This window comes from Macaca mulatta, chromosome X (genome assembly GCF_049350105.2).
Source record: "Macaca mulatta isolate MMU2019108-1 chromosome X, T2T-MMU8v2.0, whole genome shotgun sequence".
Taxonomy (NCBI): domain Eukaryota; kingdom Metazoa; phylum Chordata; class Mammalia; order Primates; family Cercopithecidae; genus Macaca; species Macaca mulatta.
In genome coordinates, this window is record NC_133426.1 from 113888531 (window position 1) to 113904096 (window position 15566).

Consider the following 15566-nt stretch of genomic DNA (forward strand, 5'->3'; position numbering starts at 1 on the left):
AAAAGCTAGGACTTTTTTTTTTTTTAATGATCCACTAGAACGGTTTTATTTTATTATTTTTTTAAATTTTACTTTAAGTTCTGGGATACATGTGCTGAACATGCAGGTGTGTTACATAGGTACACATGTGCCATGGTGGTTTGTTGCACCTATCAACCCATTATCTAGGCTTTAAGCCCTGCATGCATTAGGTATTTTTTGTCCTAATGCTCTCCCTCCCCTTTCCCCCCATCCCCCCGACAGACCCCAGTGTGTGATGTTCCCCTGCCTATGTCCATGTGTTCTCACTGTTCAACTCCCACTTATGAGAACATGCGGTGTTTGGTTTTCTGTTCCTGTGTTAGTCTGTTGAGCAAAAGGAACATTTTTTAAGAGAAAAGTAAACCATGAGTTTATATTAGTATTTCCAACTCAAATTTAAGATAACAAAATTTTTACTTAAACTCCTTTATTTTAGAGTTTTATCTCCTCTCATCTGCTTAAAATAATATTAGCAAAATTATTCATTAGCTTCTTCCTACAATATACTTACAGAATTTTAAAATGTCAATAACAATACTATCACCAATAAAACTGCTGAATATAGTTTTATGTTTCTTTGCAGTTACTTGTGCCCTTAGAATATGGGTACCATTGGAAATATACAAATGTTTTAAAGTCACTATAAGTAATTGTTTTCTTTTGTTTTCCAATTGTGTGGTTATGCTACTAACTTTATTTATCATCAGGCTCATTTGCTTCAGGTTGTTTTTGAATTTTAGGGATTTTTACCTTTTTGATTAAACTTTTAAATGATGCAAAATATTTATATGGATCTAAAGTGAAACTGTTATAAAGCACTTTCACAGAAGTCTCACTTCCATCTCTGTCCCCTTTATCCCATTCTCTTCCTTCCCCATAAATAACAATTTTTTATTAGGTTTTGGCTTATGGTCCCATTGCTGCTTCTTTGAAAATATAAGCAAATAGGCATGTACACACATACATATAATTCATTAGTTATACCTCTCTCCTACATAAAAAGTAACTTACTATAAGCACTGGTTCTACAATTTACATTTGTGCACTTAACAATATATCTTGGAGATAGTTCCATATTAATGTGTAGAGCTCTTCTCATTCCTTCTTATAGCTGCACAGTACTCCATTGTGTGGATGTACCATAGTTTATTTAACTATTCCCCTCCTGACACACGTTGGTCTTATATCCAGTCTCATACTGTTAGGAATAATGTCCTGACAAACAGCTTTGTGCATACAGGATTTGGTATTTTTCAAGTATATGTTTGAAATAGATTCCCTGAAGTGAAACTGTTGAGACAAAGAGTAAATGTGTATGTAATTTTTCTATGTATTGTTAAATTTCACTCTGTAGGAGTTATACTATTCTATATTTCCACCAGCAAGGCATAGGAGTAGTTATGTAAGTATTTCCTAAGGCACAAAAAGCACTATCCATTAAGGAAAAGATTGATAAATTCAACTACATTAAAATCAAGAACTTCTGTTCATCAAAATGTCATAAAGAGATGGACCAAAAAAAAAAAAAAAAAACCCCACAGGATAGGAAAAGATATTTGCTACACACAGAATTATCAGAGAACTTAAATCTAAAATACATGAATAACTTCTACAAATCAATAAGAAAAAGATGAACAACCATTAGGAAAATGGGCAAAATACTGAAGAGATGCCTTACAAAAGAGGAAACACACATAGCTAATAAATATATGTGGGCCAGGCGTGGTGGCCGATGCCTGTAATCCCAGCACTTGGGAGGCTGAGGCAGCAGGAAAGTTCCTTGAGCCCAGGAGTTTGAGACCAGCTTGGGCAACATGGTGATACCCTGTCTCTAAATTAAAAAACAATAATAAAATAAATATATACAAACGTGCTCATTCACATTAGAATTCAGGGAAATGCAAATTAGGAAAGGAACAAGATACTAATAGAAAACAAACATATTGGCAAAAATTAAAAAGAATGCCAACACTACATGTCAGTGAAGTCGTAGTGCAACTAGAACCCTCACATATGGTGGGAATGTGTACACACAGTGCAAACCAACATGACATCATTTACTAATGTCGAAGATACGATCAACATACAACCCATCAATTCTACTCCCACGTATATACCTTAGAAAAATGTAGGCATATATGCACCAGGACACGATAATAAGAATTTTCAGATCATTGCTATTTATAATTGCCCAGAGTTAGCAAAAATACAAATGTTCATCTAAGAAGAATTAATTATAAAATTCTGATATGTTTATATGATGAAGTACTATTATCCAAAGAAAGTCAACAAATTTCAGCTACATATGTCCAAGTGGACGAACTGATTAATACACTAAAAAATAATTAGGGATGCATCAATAAATAAGGATTCCTCCCTTTGTAGAGCTAAGTGAATTACATGGCATGTTAGAAGGTAGGAGTGCTATAAAAAAGAAAAAAATACAAGATAAGATTAGAAGAGCTATGGGGTGGTTGTAATTTTTAATGTTGGTCTGGATAGGTCACATTGAGAAGGTGCTATTTGAGTGAAGACCTGAAGAAAGCAAGGGCATCTATCATACTGATATTAGAGTGAGGTCTGAAGGTAGGAGTATGTCTCAAAAAACTAAAAAAGACTGAAATCATATAAAGTATGTTCTGTAACCACAACGGACATACATTAGTGATCCACTACTGTAAGAAATAGGGGAAAACACAAATATCTGGAAATTGAACAACAAACTTCTAAATAACCCATGGGTCAAAGAACTCATAAAGGAAATTTAAAAATATTTTGACCTCAATGAAAATGAAAACACAACATATCAAAATTTATGGATGCAGCTAAAACAATGCTGCATCCATATGACAGACACTTATAGCTTTAAATGCCTGTATTGAAAAAGAAGAATGGTTTCAAATTTAAAACCTGAGCTTCCAAGTTAGGAAACTAGAAAAAGAGTCAACTAAACACAAAGCAAGCAGAAGGAATAAAACAATAAAGATTAAGAAATAAATCAATGCAATAGAAAGTGGAAAAATAAAGAAAAATCAACAAAACCAAAAGCTGGTTCTTCGAAAAGTTTAACAAATGACAAACCTTTACCTAGGCTGAACAAGGAAGTAAGAGAGAAGACAAAAATGACTAAAATCAATAATTAAAGAGGAAGCATCACTACTAACTTTAGGGAATGAAAAACAATTATTTAGGAATATTATAAATAACTTTAGGCCAACAAATTAGGAAACCTAGATAAATGGACAAATTCATAGAAAGATACAAATTACTAAAGCAGTCTCAAAGAAAAAATGAATAACCAGAGGGTGAATTAGTACTCAACAAACAACCCACAAAGAAAAAACCCAGGTCCAAATGGCTTCATTGGTAAATTCTATCAAATACTTAAAGAAATAATACCAATCCCGCAGAAGCACTTCAGAAAAGGGAAGAGGAGGAAATACTTTCCAATTCATTCTGTGATGTCAGTATTACACTGATAACAAAACAAAGATAAGAAAACCACAGACCAATATTCCTCATGAATATAGATGCAAAAATACCTAATAAAATACTAGCAAGCCTTATCCAGCAACATATAAAAGAATCACACACATGTAAGTGGGATTTATCTCAGAAAGATTGGCGTAACATCTAAAAATCAACAGATTAAATCTTAAATCACATGATCATCACAGTAGGTGCAGAAAAAGCATTAAACAAAATCCAATACCCATTTACAATTTTTTAAAAGCTCAATTAACTGACACTAGAAGGGAGCATCTTCAACCTGCTTGTAGTAGGCAGAATAATGGCCCCACAAAGATGTCCACATCCTAATCCCTGGAATCTGTGAAAATGTTAAATTATACTGCAGAGGAGAATTTGCAGATGTGATCATGTTAAGTTTGAGACAGGAAGATGATTCTGGATTATGCAGGTGGGGCCAATGTAATCATAAGGGTCCTTATCAGAAGGAAGCAAGAAGGTCAGAGACAGAATGGGAGATGTGATGATGGACGTAGAGGGTAATGTGAGGAAGGGGTCAAGAGCCAAGGAATGCAGGTAAGCTCTAAAATCTGGACAAGGCTCAACCAGAGCCTCTAGAAGAAATGCAGTCCTGTTGACATCTTAAGATTTCTGACCTGTAGAACTATAACGGCAGAAATTTATAGTGTTTAAGCCACTAAATATATGGTAATTAGTTACACACTAATTCCCTTTCTTTTCATAGGAAAGTAATACACTGCCAAAGAACATGTGCAGAAAACCCAGAGCTAAGATCATACTTAACGGTTAAAAACTGAATACTTTTCCCCTAAGACTGGGAACAAGGCAAGGATGTTAGCTCTGATCACTTCCATTCAACATTGTACTGAAGGTTCCAGACAGTATAAGGAGGCAAAAAATAAAAAATAAATAAAAATAAATAAATCTCCAAATTGTAAAGAAAGAAGTATCTTTATTCACAAGAAATAGGATTGTCTGTGTAGAAAACTCTAAGATACTATAATAGAACTATTAGAATAAAAGAGTTTAGTCACAGGATACAAATTAATATAGAAAAATCAACTTTAGGCCAGGCACAGTGGCTCACGCCTGTAATCCCACCACTTTGGGAGGCTGAAGACAGAGGATCACCTGAGGTCAGGAGTTTGAGACCAGCCTGGCCAATATGGTGAAATCCCATCTCTACTAAAAATACAAAAATTAGCCAGGCGTGGTGGCGCATGCCTGTAATCCCAGCTACTCAGGAGGCTGAGGCAGGAGAATCGCTTGAACCTAGGTGGCAGAGGTTGCAGTGAGCCGAGAACGTGCCACTGCACTCCAGCCTGGATGAAAAGCGAGACTCCATCTAAAAAAAAAAAAGAAAAAGAAAAATCAACTTGACTTCTATATAATTGCATGCAACAATTGAATGAAATGTGAAAACAATTCTATTCATAAGAACATGAAAATCATTAAAATGCTTAGAAATAAATTCAAAAGGCTGGGTGTGGTGGCTCATACCTGTAATCCCAGTGCTTTGAGAGGATGATGTGGGAGGGTCATTTGAGGCCAGGAGTTTGAGACCAGCCTGGGCAACACAGTGAGACCCCATCTCTAAAAAAAATTTTAAAAACAATTAGCCAAGCATGGTGGCATGCGCCTGTAGTCCTAGATATTCAGGAGGCTGAGGCAAAAGGATCCTTTGAGCTCAGGAGTTGGAGGCCGCAGTGAGTTATGATTGTGTCACTGTACTACAGACTGGATTACAGAACAAGACCCTGTCTCTAAAAAATAATAAATAAATTCAATAAAGAAAGCATAAGATTAAGTTTGATAAAATAAATGTAACTAAAAACTACAAAACAATGCTGAAATTGTAGAAGAACTAAACAAAGGAAGAGACATTCTATGTTCTTGTATTAAAAGATTAATGATTAAAGATCAGTTTTCTCCAAATTGAATTATAGATTCAACTCAATCCTTATTAAATTCCAGCAGGCTTATTTTTCTTAAAATATTGGTAAGCTGCTTCTAAAATTTACATGGAAATACAAAGCACCTAGAATAGAAAGAGTGATTTTAAAAAAGAGAAACAAAGTTGGAGGAGTCATACTACCCAATTTCAAAACTTACTATAAAGGTACGGTAAAAAGATTTAGAGTATAAGGATAGGCAGATAGATCAATGGAACCAAGCTGAGTGTCCAGAAATAAACCCTTACATTTATGGTCAATTGATTTTTCCACAAAGGTGCCAAGACAATGGGAAAAATAACAGCCTTTAAATAGTGCTGGAACAACTGGACATCCATATACAAAAATATGAACTTGGACCCTTTACACATAAAAATCAACTCAAATGTATAACATATCTAGATGTATAATCTAAGACTATAAGTATTCCAGAAAAAAAAAGGAGAATATCTTTCTGTCCTTCAGTTCAGCAATGATTTCTTAGATATGATACCAAAAGCACAAGCCATAAAATAATGAATTGAACTTCATTAAAATTAAAAACTTCTGTGCTTCAAAAGACACTGTTAAGAAAATAAAGACAAGCTACAGACTAGAAGAAAACATTTGCAAATCATACACCTTATAAAGGACTTGTACTCAGAATAAAGAATTCTTATTCTCAGAAAACAACCCAATCAAAAAATGGGCAAAAGACTTAAATAGACATTTCACCAAAAAAGACATATTGATGGCTAATGAGCAGATGAAAAGGTATTCAAGATCATTTGTTATTACAGAAATTCAAAATAAAACTACAACGAGCTATCAGTATACACACTGAAATGGCTGTAATAAAAGACAGGTAATAACAAGTATTGGCAAGGATGCAGAGAAATAAGAACTCATACATTGCTGATGAGACAGTAAAATGATACAACCACATAAGGAAATAGTCAATTCCTCAAATTAGTTATACACAGAATTACCATCGGACACAGAAATTCTACGCATTCAAGAGAAATGAAAATATGTTCACACAAATGTTCACAGCAACATTATTGATAACAGCTAAAAGTGGAAACAACCTAAATGTCATCAAGTGGTGAAAAGATTAAACAATGTAGTATATCTATTGACATAGTTTGGCTCTGTGACCCCACTCAAATCTCATCTGGAATTGTAATCCCCATAATCCCCACATGTCAAGGGAGGGACTTAGTGGGATGTCACTGGATCATAGGGGCGGTTTCCCCCACGCTGTTCTTGTGACAGTGAGTTCATTCTCACAAGATCTGACGGTTTTATACACGTTTGACAGTTCCTCCTTCACACACACACTCTCTCCTGCCACCTTGTGAAGAAGGTGTCTGCTTCCCCTTCTGCTATGATTGTAAGTTTCCTGAGGCCTCCTCAGCCATGCAGAACTATGAGTCAATTAAACCTCTTTCCTTTAAAAATTACCCAATCTCTGGTATTTCTTTAGAGCAGTGTGAGAATGGACTAATAAAGCTGTAAAATAAAAAACTAGCAATATAAAGGAACAAATTGCTGGTACATGCCACAACATGGAGAACCTCAAAAACTTTATGGTTCCTGAAAGAAGTCAGATTCAAAAGACCACGTATTGTAAGATTCCATTCATTATGAAATATCTAGAAAAGGCAAATTTGTAGAGACAGAGGCTTGGGGTATATGTGGGAGTCATTTACTGCAAATGAGCCCTAGGGAATTTTGCCAGGTGATGGAAATGTCCTAAAATTGGACTCTGGATTTGATAGCACAATTCTATAAATTTACTAAAAATCACTGAATTAAACACTTACAATAGGTGGATTTTATCATGTGTAAATTATAGACGTCAATAAAGCTGTTTAAAAAGAAACAAATTATTCAGAATCACAAAAGGTGAGAAGAAATAGAAAACAGAAAATGTACTGAAAGTCATTAAAGGATAATTAAATTAATGGAAAGGTACCATGTTCACATTTGAAGATTTGAAGACTCATAGATATGTCAATTGACCTCAACTGACTTAAATGCTCGATGGAATCCCAATCAAAATCATATAAAGGTATGTGTACATGTGTAACTTGATAGATTTTCAAATTTACATGGAAAGGCAAAGTGTCAAAAGTAGACAAAACACTTTTGAAGAAAAACAAGTTGGAAAGAATTATTCTCCAGATTTTAAAACATCGTAAAGCTAGACTGTATGATATTGATTCTAAAATGGCCAAAAAGACCAAAGGAACAAAAGAGAGAATAAAAAAAAATTCATTCATATATGAACACCTGATACTGCAACACAACAACAGTCTAGACATTTTCAATATTTGGTGTTAGGATAGAAGACTATCTACATGAGGGAAAAAAGGAACGAGAACCCTACTTTACACTATGTACATAAATCAATTCCAGGTGGATTAAAGACTTAAATGTGAAAGGCAAAAAACATAAAGCTTTTAGAATAAAGAACAGTATCAGGGCCGGGTGCGGTGGTTCATGCCTGTAATCCCAGCACTTTGGGAGGCCAAGGAGGGCAGATCACCTGAGGTCAGGAGTTTGAGACCAGCCTGGCCAACATGGTAAAACCCCACCTCTACTAAAATCACAAAAATTAGCTAGGTGTGGTGGCGCATGTCTGTAATCCCAACTACTTGGGAGGCTGAGGCATGAGAACTGCTTGAACCCAGGAGGCGGAGGTTGCAGTGAACCAGGCCACTGCACTGTGGCCTGGGTGACAGGGGAAGACTCTGTCTCAAAAAAAAAAAAAAAAAAAGGATTTATTAATCAAAGCACAAAACCACTAAGTATAAAGAAAAAATTAATAAATTTTATTACATAGAGATCAACAACTTTTATTTACCAAAAGATACCATAAAAGCAGTGAAGTGACAAACTATAGAATTGGAACATACATTTTCAACATATATTACCAACAAAGAACAAATATCCATAATAATAAAAAGACTGGTACAAATTTATAAGAAAATGCACCTAAGATTAGAGAAAAAATGGAGACAGAGTATTCAAGATGTATAACCTCAACACTTTCCTACCTCCTTCCTTCCTGTAGAGAGGTGGCAATAACTGAGCTGTGCTATATCTTAGTGCTTTGGTGTTTACCCATTGGTTATTTTGTTTTTAAAATTATTTATCTGCTGAATTCAAGATTCACAAGCTATTGTTTTGATAGATGCCTAAAGTGACCTCTGAACCAACACTGCATCTGGACAAAGATCTGGACAAAGATACAAACAGATGGAAAGACATTCAGATAGTAAATAGGCATTTTCATATTTGCTAAATGGGCAAAAGAACTGAATAGCCATTTCACAAAGCAGACTGTCCAAATGGCCAGGCAATGTGTAAGAAGGTATCTAACATCACTAGTTATCAAGAATGAAATTAAAACCACAATGAAACAAACAAACAATATAGGCTGACTCTTAAAATGACATCCTGAAAGGTACACACACACACACACACACACACACACACACACACACACACGAACACGAAGGCAGGGGAACTGTTTGGGGAACTGTCCTAAAGCAAACTAAGTGTAATGTGTGATCCCTGATTGTATTCTGGATTTATAATTGAGAAACCTGATTGCAACATTAGAGAAGCAATGTTAAATTTCTTGAGTGATCATTATACTGTGATTGCACAGGAGAATGTCTTTGTTCTTAGGAGATACTTAATTAAGTATTTAGGAATAAATCCTTCTTATGTCTGAAACTTATTCCAAATAGTAAACAAACTATATACACACACACTCATATGGAGGAAGAGAGAGGTAAAGTAAATGTGGCAAGTTGTCAATAGTTGGTGAATGCAGGTGAAGGGTGTGGGTGTATTCTTTCAATTTTTCCCCATATTTGAAATTTTCCAAAATAAAAGGTTGAGGAAAATAACACTTGACTAAATGCTTTTTAAAAGGTGACATAAATTGGCCAGATGTGGTGGCTCACGCCTATAATCCCAACACTTTGGGAGGCCAACGTGAGTGGATCACTTGAGGTCAGGAGTTCCAGACCAGCTTGGCCAACATGGCGTGTGCCACCATCCCTGGTGAACATTTTGTATTTTTAGTCTCTACTAAAAATACAAAAATTAGCCAGGGGTGGTGACAAACATCTGTAATCCCAGCTACTCGGAAGGCTGAGGTACGAGAATTGCTCAAACCTGGGAAGTGGAGGTTGCAGTGAGCTGAAATCATGCCACTGCACTTTGGCCTAGGCGACAGAGCGACTCTGTCTCAAAAAAAAAAAAAAAAGGACCATAAATAAATGTTAACTAATAATAAAGGGAAAAAAGCACAACAAAATACAAGTAAATACTCATCAGATTAGAGTCTGACGATACCCGTTGTGGACAAGGATGTAGAGCAACCTAAACATTTCCACATGGCTGGTGGAATTTTAACTTGGGTGTTTCCCTTCAGAAATTAGTTAACAGCTATTAAAGTTGAAGACATGTGAACACTTCACCACTCAATTCCACTCCTAGATATATACCCTGAGAAACTCCTGCACATGTGTTCCAGAAAACATGTACAAGAAATATCAGTGACAGAAGTGATATATATAGCCCCCCAAATGGGAACACCCAAATGTGCAACTACAGTAGAATGGATAAACTATGGTATGTTCATATAAAGGAATATTATACTATACTTCAATGAAAATGAACTATGGCTACACATAGCAATATGTACGAATATCTCAAATATAATTGCCAGAAAACACCACAATATTGAGTAGAAAAGGAAGACCCAGTAGAATACATACAACATAATTCACTGACACAATGCTTAAGCACAGGCAAAACTAAACACTGTCTAGTGCTGCATGTACCGGTGGTAAAGATATAAAGAAAAATAAGGAAATTATCACAAGTTAGGGCAGTGGTTATATCTAGTGGGAAGAGGGTTGTGATTTGTGAGGGGCATATGGGGATTTTTTGGAGTATTGGCATGCTCTATTTCTTGATCTGATTAAAATGTTTTAAGCACTGTTTGACATGATCTATTTCATTATAAAAAGATGGTTTGCAAAAGAGCGAATGAGAGGTGAACAAGTGGCAATAAGTAAACGTACTGGGTTAAATAGAATCCTCCCAAAATTCATGTCTACTCAGAACCTCAGAATATGACCTTATTTGGAAATAGGCTCTTTGCAGATATAATTAGTTAAGGTGAAGTCACAGGGTAGGCTCTGAGTCCAGTGACTGATGTCCTTATAAGAAGGACACGTGAAGATACTGAGACAGACACAGTCAGCAACCAGAATGCCATGTGATGGCAGAGGCAGAGATTGAAGAGATGCATCTATAATCCAAGAACTGCCAGCAAACACCAGAAGCTAAGAGGGAGACATGGAACAAATTCTCCCTCAGAGCCACTAGAAGGACCCAACCTTGCCAATATCTTGATTTTGTAGCCTCCATAACTGTGAGAGAATAACTTTCTGTTGTTTTAAGCTATTCACTATAACCAGCATCCTACTTCCCAGTACCAAAGTCTGTATTAGATTCCTAGGGCTGCCATAACAAAGTTCCACTGGTACTGGGAAGTAAGATGCTGCTTTAACAAATACCTAAAAATATGGAATTGGATTTGGAATTGGGTAATGAGTAGAGGCTGGAAGAATTTTAAGCTGCTTGATCGTAAAAGCCTGTATTACATTGAGGAGATTGTTGGTAGAAATATGGATGTTAAAGGCAATTCTGGTGAGGGCTCAGAAAGAAATAAAGAGACAGTAGACAAAGCTTCTATTATCTTAGAGAATATATGTGTTCATGATTATATACATGTAATCATGAACAAATTGTTGCTAGACATATAAATGTTAAAGGTACTTCTGGTAAGGCCTTAGAAGGAAATGATGAACATGTTATTAGACACTGGAAGAAAAACAATATTTGTTATAAAGTGGCAGAAACTTGGCTGAATTGAGTTCTGTTGGGTGAAAAGTCTAACTCAAAAGTGACAAACTGATATTTCGCTAAGGAGATGAATGGGCAAAGTGTGGAAGATGCAGGCTAGTTTCTCCCTGATGCTTATAATAAAATGAAAGAGGAAGGAGGAAAATTGAAGAAGGAACTGTTAAGAAAAAAGGGGACAACACTTGATGATTGGGAAAATTCTCAGCCCATACAGATAGTGTGCTCTGGAAACAGGGCCAAGGGTATAGATGGACAAACTTTCATTGAAGAAATTAAGTGTTAGGGTGTCAGGATCTAATCAACCATCTCAGCAGAAGCCAGGAATACAGATGGGGTTATCTAGGAAGAATCTGTAAAGAAACCTCAAGTCTAATGGTGTAAATCTTTTGACATATATGAGACTGACAATGTTTTTGAGAATCTTATACCAGCAAAAACCACCAGTGCCAGCCTGGTGTGAAAGAGACGGAGACAGGACAAAGGAAGGATAATTACAAGAGCAAAGCCACAGACATAGAGGCCAGAGAGGATGGGGCTATAGCTGCCCTGATAGACTGAGAATATGGGCCCAGTGGACAAAGCATTGAGACCAGACTATGACTCATAGGCCTTGAAAACTAATAGAATTTGCCATGCTAGGCTACAAACTTGCTTCAGACCAGCAACCCCTTTATTCCCTCATTTTTGCCCTTTCAGAATGGGAATGTCAATCTTACGCCTGTCCCACTATTTTAAATTGGAAGCAGATAACTCGTTTTCTAGCTCCACCAGTCTCTGGATGGAGAGAACTTTTGCCCCAGGATGGACCATATCCAGAACCTCACCTATACCTGATATAGATGATTGAGATAATAAGACTTAGGACTTTTTGAGTTGGTATTTAGATATTTAGGACTTAGACTTGGTGTTAGAATGGGTTAAGACTTTTGGGGATGTTGTTTGTTTTACACGTGGATGGATGTGAATTTTTGGCACCAGAGGGCAGACTGTACTAGGTTGAATAGTATACCTCCAAAATTCATGTCCACCTGGAGCCAGAGACTGTGAACATATTTGGAAACAGGGTCTTTGCAGATGTAGTTAAATTAAGATGAAATAATACTGGATTAGAGTGGGGACTAAATCCAATGACTGATATCCTTTCAAGAGAGCAATGTGAAGACACAGAGACACAGATACATGAGAATGCTATGTGATGACAGAGGCAGAGACAGGAATTATGCATCTATAAACCATGGAACACCAAGGATTGCTAGCAACTACCAGAGCTAGAAGAAGTAATGAAGGATATTCTCCTAGAGAGAGAAGAGAGAGCATGGCCCTGTTGACACCTTTGATTTTAGACTTCTAGCCTCCAGAACTGTGGAGAGGATAAATTTCTGTTGTTCTAAGCCACCAGATTTATAATAATTTGTTACAGCAGCCCCAGGAAACTAATACAGTAATTATAGAAAACTCTTCTAAGAATTGTGCTGTAGAAAGGGCAAACTATTGATACATACAACTATATGAATGAATCCCAAAAACATTATGCTGAATTAAAGAAACCTTACACAAAGAACATATACTGTATCATTCCAGTTATATGACGTTATAGAACAAGCAAAACTAATCTATGGTGAAAAAAAATCAAAACACTAGTTGCCTCTGAGAGGATAGGATGGGAATTACTGGAAAGAAGTAAGCTGAAACTTTCTGGGGTGATAATAATCTTTTGTGTTGATAGGGGTTAAGTTACACAGTGTGTCCTGGAGATGGTCCGATGATTGTCTTTATTCCTAATTTCATGTTCAGTGATAACATATTGGTAGCTTGAAACTGGCTATGGTGGTAATATGTACACCTTAGAAACTGGCAAATGATACAAATCAGGGCCGGTTTTCCCTGCCCACCCCCCCCCGCCAGAGAGTTAGTTGTTAAACATTTACCAGTATATCACTACACAGATTTATACACTGGTCAAAAGTCAACAAACGAACACTTAAAATATCTTTACATTTAACTGCTTGCAAATTTTGCAACAAAAGAAAAATCATTCATAAATATTTAACTCTAATTAACAGTATACATGCTGAAGTATTTGGGGGAAGGAATTTACATCAGCGGTTTTCTAAAACACATTAATAAAGATGGATTGATAGATGGGTATGGGTATAGATAGATATGTGATAAGGCAAAATATTAATGGTAGATTCTAGATGGTAATATAATGGTTCTTTGTGATAAAATTCTTTCAACTTTTCTGTGTGTTTGAAAATTTTCACTGAAAACAAAGAATAGAAAAAATCTTTTCCCATTAGGATATCAAAAATATTAACATATTATATTACCTATTTAATATTATCTTTTTAGGATTTAAATTTTTACATTTCACTTTTTAAATGAACTGCTACTTATTACGGTATACAATAGAAGAAGAAGATCTAAATGTATTATTTGTTCAAGTAGCTAATGAATTGAAAGACATTTTTCATTTTTATCATTTTCTTTAGATAGTTCATGGTAGGCATACGTAGACCATGGAGTCTGACAAGTGATACAAGTCATGTTAAAACCCTAAAAGGAGATAAGCAATACTGGGGATGACTGAAGTTCTTTAAAGATAAAAGGGATAGGATCCAGCACAAAATTATACAAATTAGCCATAAGCTGGAAGGACTTCCCTAGCACTGAGTCAAGAGGGAAGAAAACAAGGATGAGGATACAGAAATTAACAGAGCATGAAGCAGGAAATGGATGAAAGTTCTTGCCGATGGCAGTTTCCTTTGAAATAGGATGGAAGACTGTTAAAAATGACAAAATAATAGGAAAGGAAAGAGTAATGAGGATCTAAAATCGTATTTATAAGGAATGAAATAGTGAGCTGACTAGGGAGTAGGAGATAGACTGTTGAACAAGGGAGAGGCTCTAACCAATAACAGAGACAAGAAAGTTGTAGAGGCAATAATCAACAAAGTTATGATTTCTTTCTAGCAATGCCCAGAAGCCATGATGTAGAAATAGAGAAGGCAATTAGTTTGGTTGATTTGAGTTTGAGGTTTTGCTGAGTACATGTGATACATAGACAAGGAAGCAAAGAGAATGATTCATTGTCAAGATGGGCGGTTAAATAATGGATGATAGAGTCTAAGTGAGATTTGAAAGGAAGAAGAAACAGAAAGGGATTGACAGACTGGGAGAAAATAAAAAGGTCAAGGAACCGGACACGTAAACAGGATTGAAGAGATAGTGTGTGAATTAAAGAGAGTTATGCGAGCCAGAAGGATAAGAAAAAGGTTGTAGTCACAGAGTACCATACTATAGTTGAAGATTTCAGAGGAAATATATTTCAAGAGCTAATATATGTTTCTTTCTCACTGATTCAAGGTTAGAAAATGGAATATGTATAACTCTAGAAAAGTTTGTCTCGAGATACAGTAAAATCACACTTAATAAACCAATAAATCTTTTCCAATCACATATACAAGTGCTGTGGACAAAAGTATAGACTTTTGTGTAAGGACAGACATGGATTTAAGTCCCAGCATGGCTACTTTGATCTTAAGAAAATCACTTATGCCCACTGAAGCTCAATCTCATTTTCTGTAAATTGGATATAATACTGTACTATCTCATAGAGTGCTGTAAGGTTTAAATGTGATAATTTACAAAAATACTTAGCACAAGGACTGGCACAAATAAGTCCTCAAAATTAGTAGCTATTAGGACTTGTTTCTGGGTAAGATGAAGTAAGCACACTTCACTCTGTCACTCCCATTGAATAAAGTTATAAAACCTGGAGAGAATGTATGGTACATTTAAATGTTACGAAGAGTAAATGGTAGCAGGTGGAAGGGGTAAGAAACCAAGAATTTGAAATAACAAAGAACTCATGCCCAGAAGAGACATGGCATAATCAAATTGCTGAAAATAAAGAGAAAAAAAATTTTTTAAAGCCTCTTACATTTATGGTCAATTGATTTTTCACAAAGATATTAAGACAATTCAATGGAAAAGAATAGTCTTTTCAACTACAGGCACCAGGACAATTGGCTATCCATATGCTAAGAGATGAATGTAACTCAAACAGCGAGGTTTGTAGCATTTCAACTTTCCATCATCCCATTTCCCCTTCTCTAGCTTTGCAGTAGCCTTGAAAACCAACAACCTCGCAACAACAGAAGCTGCAAA

At 35.8% G+C, this 15566-nt stretch overlaps 1 protein-coding gene across 20 annotated transcripts in view; it reads right to left on the minus strand.

Moving 5' to 3' along the window:
- Positions 1 to 15566, minus strand: part of RBM41 (RNA binding motif protein 41) — a 60244-nt gene that overhangs the window by 33958 nt on the left and 10720 nt on the right. For 9 of the 20 annotated variants that reach the window (XM_077987665.1, XM_077987663.1, XM_077987664.1 and 6 more), the window contains one exon: positions 5011 to 5103. In XM_077987665.1, the coding sequence (XP_077843791.1) occupies positions 5011 to 5103 (93 nt within the window). 20 annotated transcript variants of the gene reach the window in all.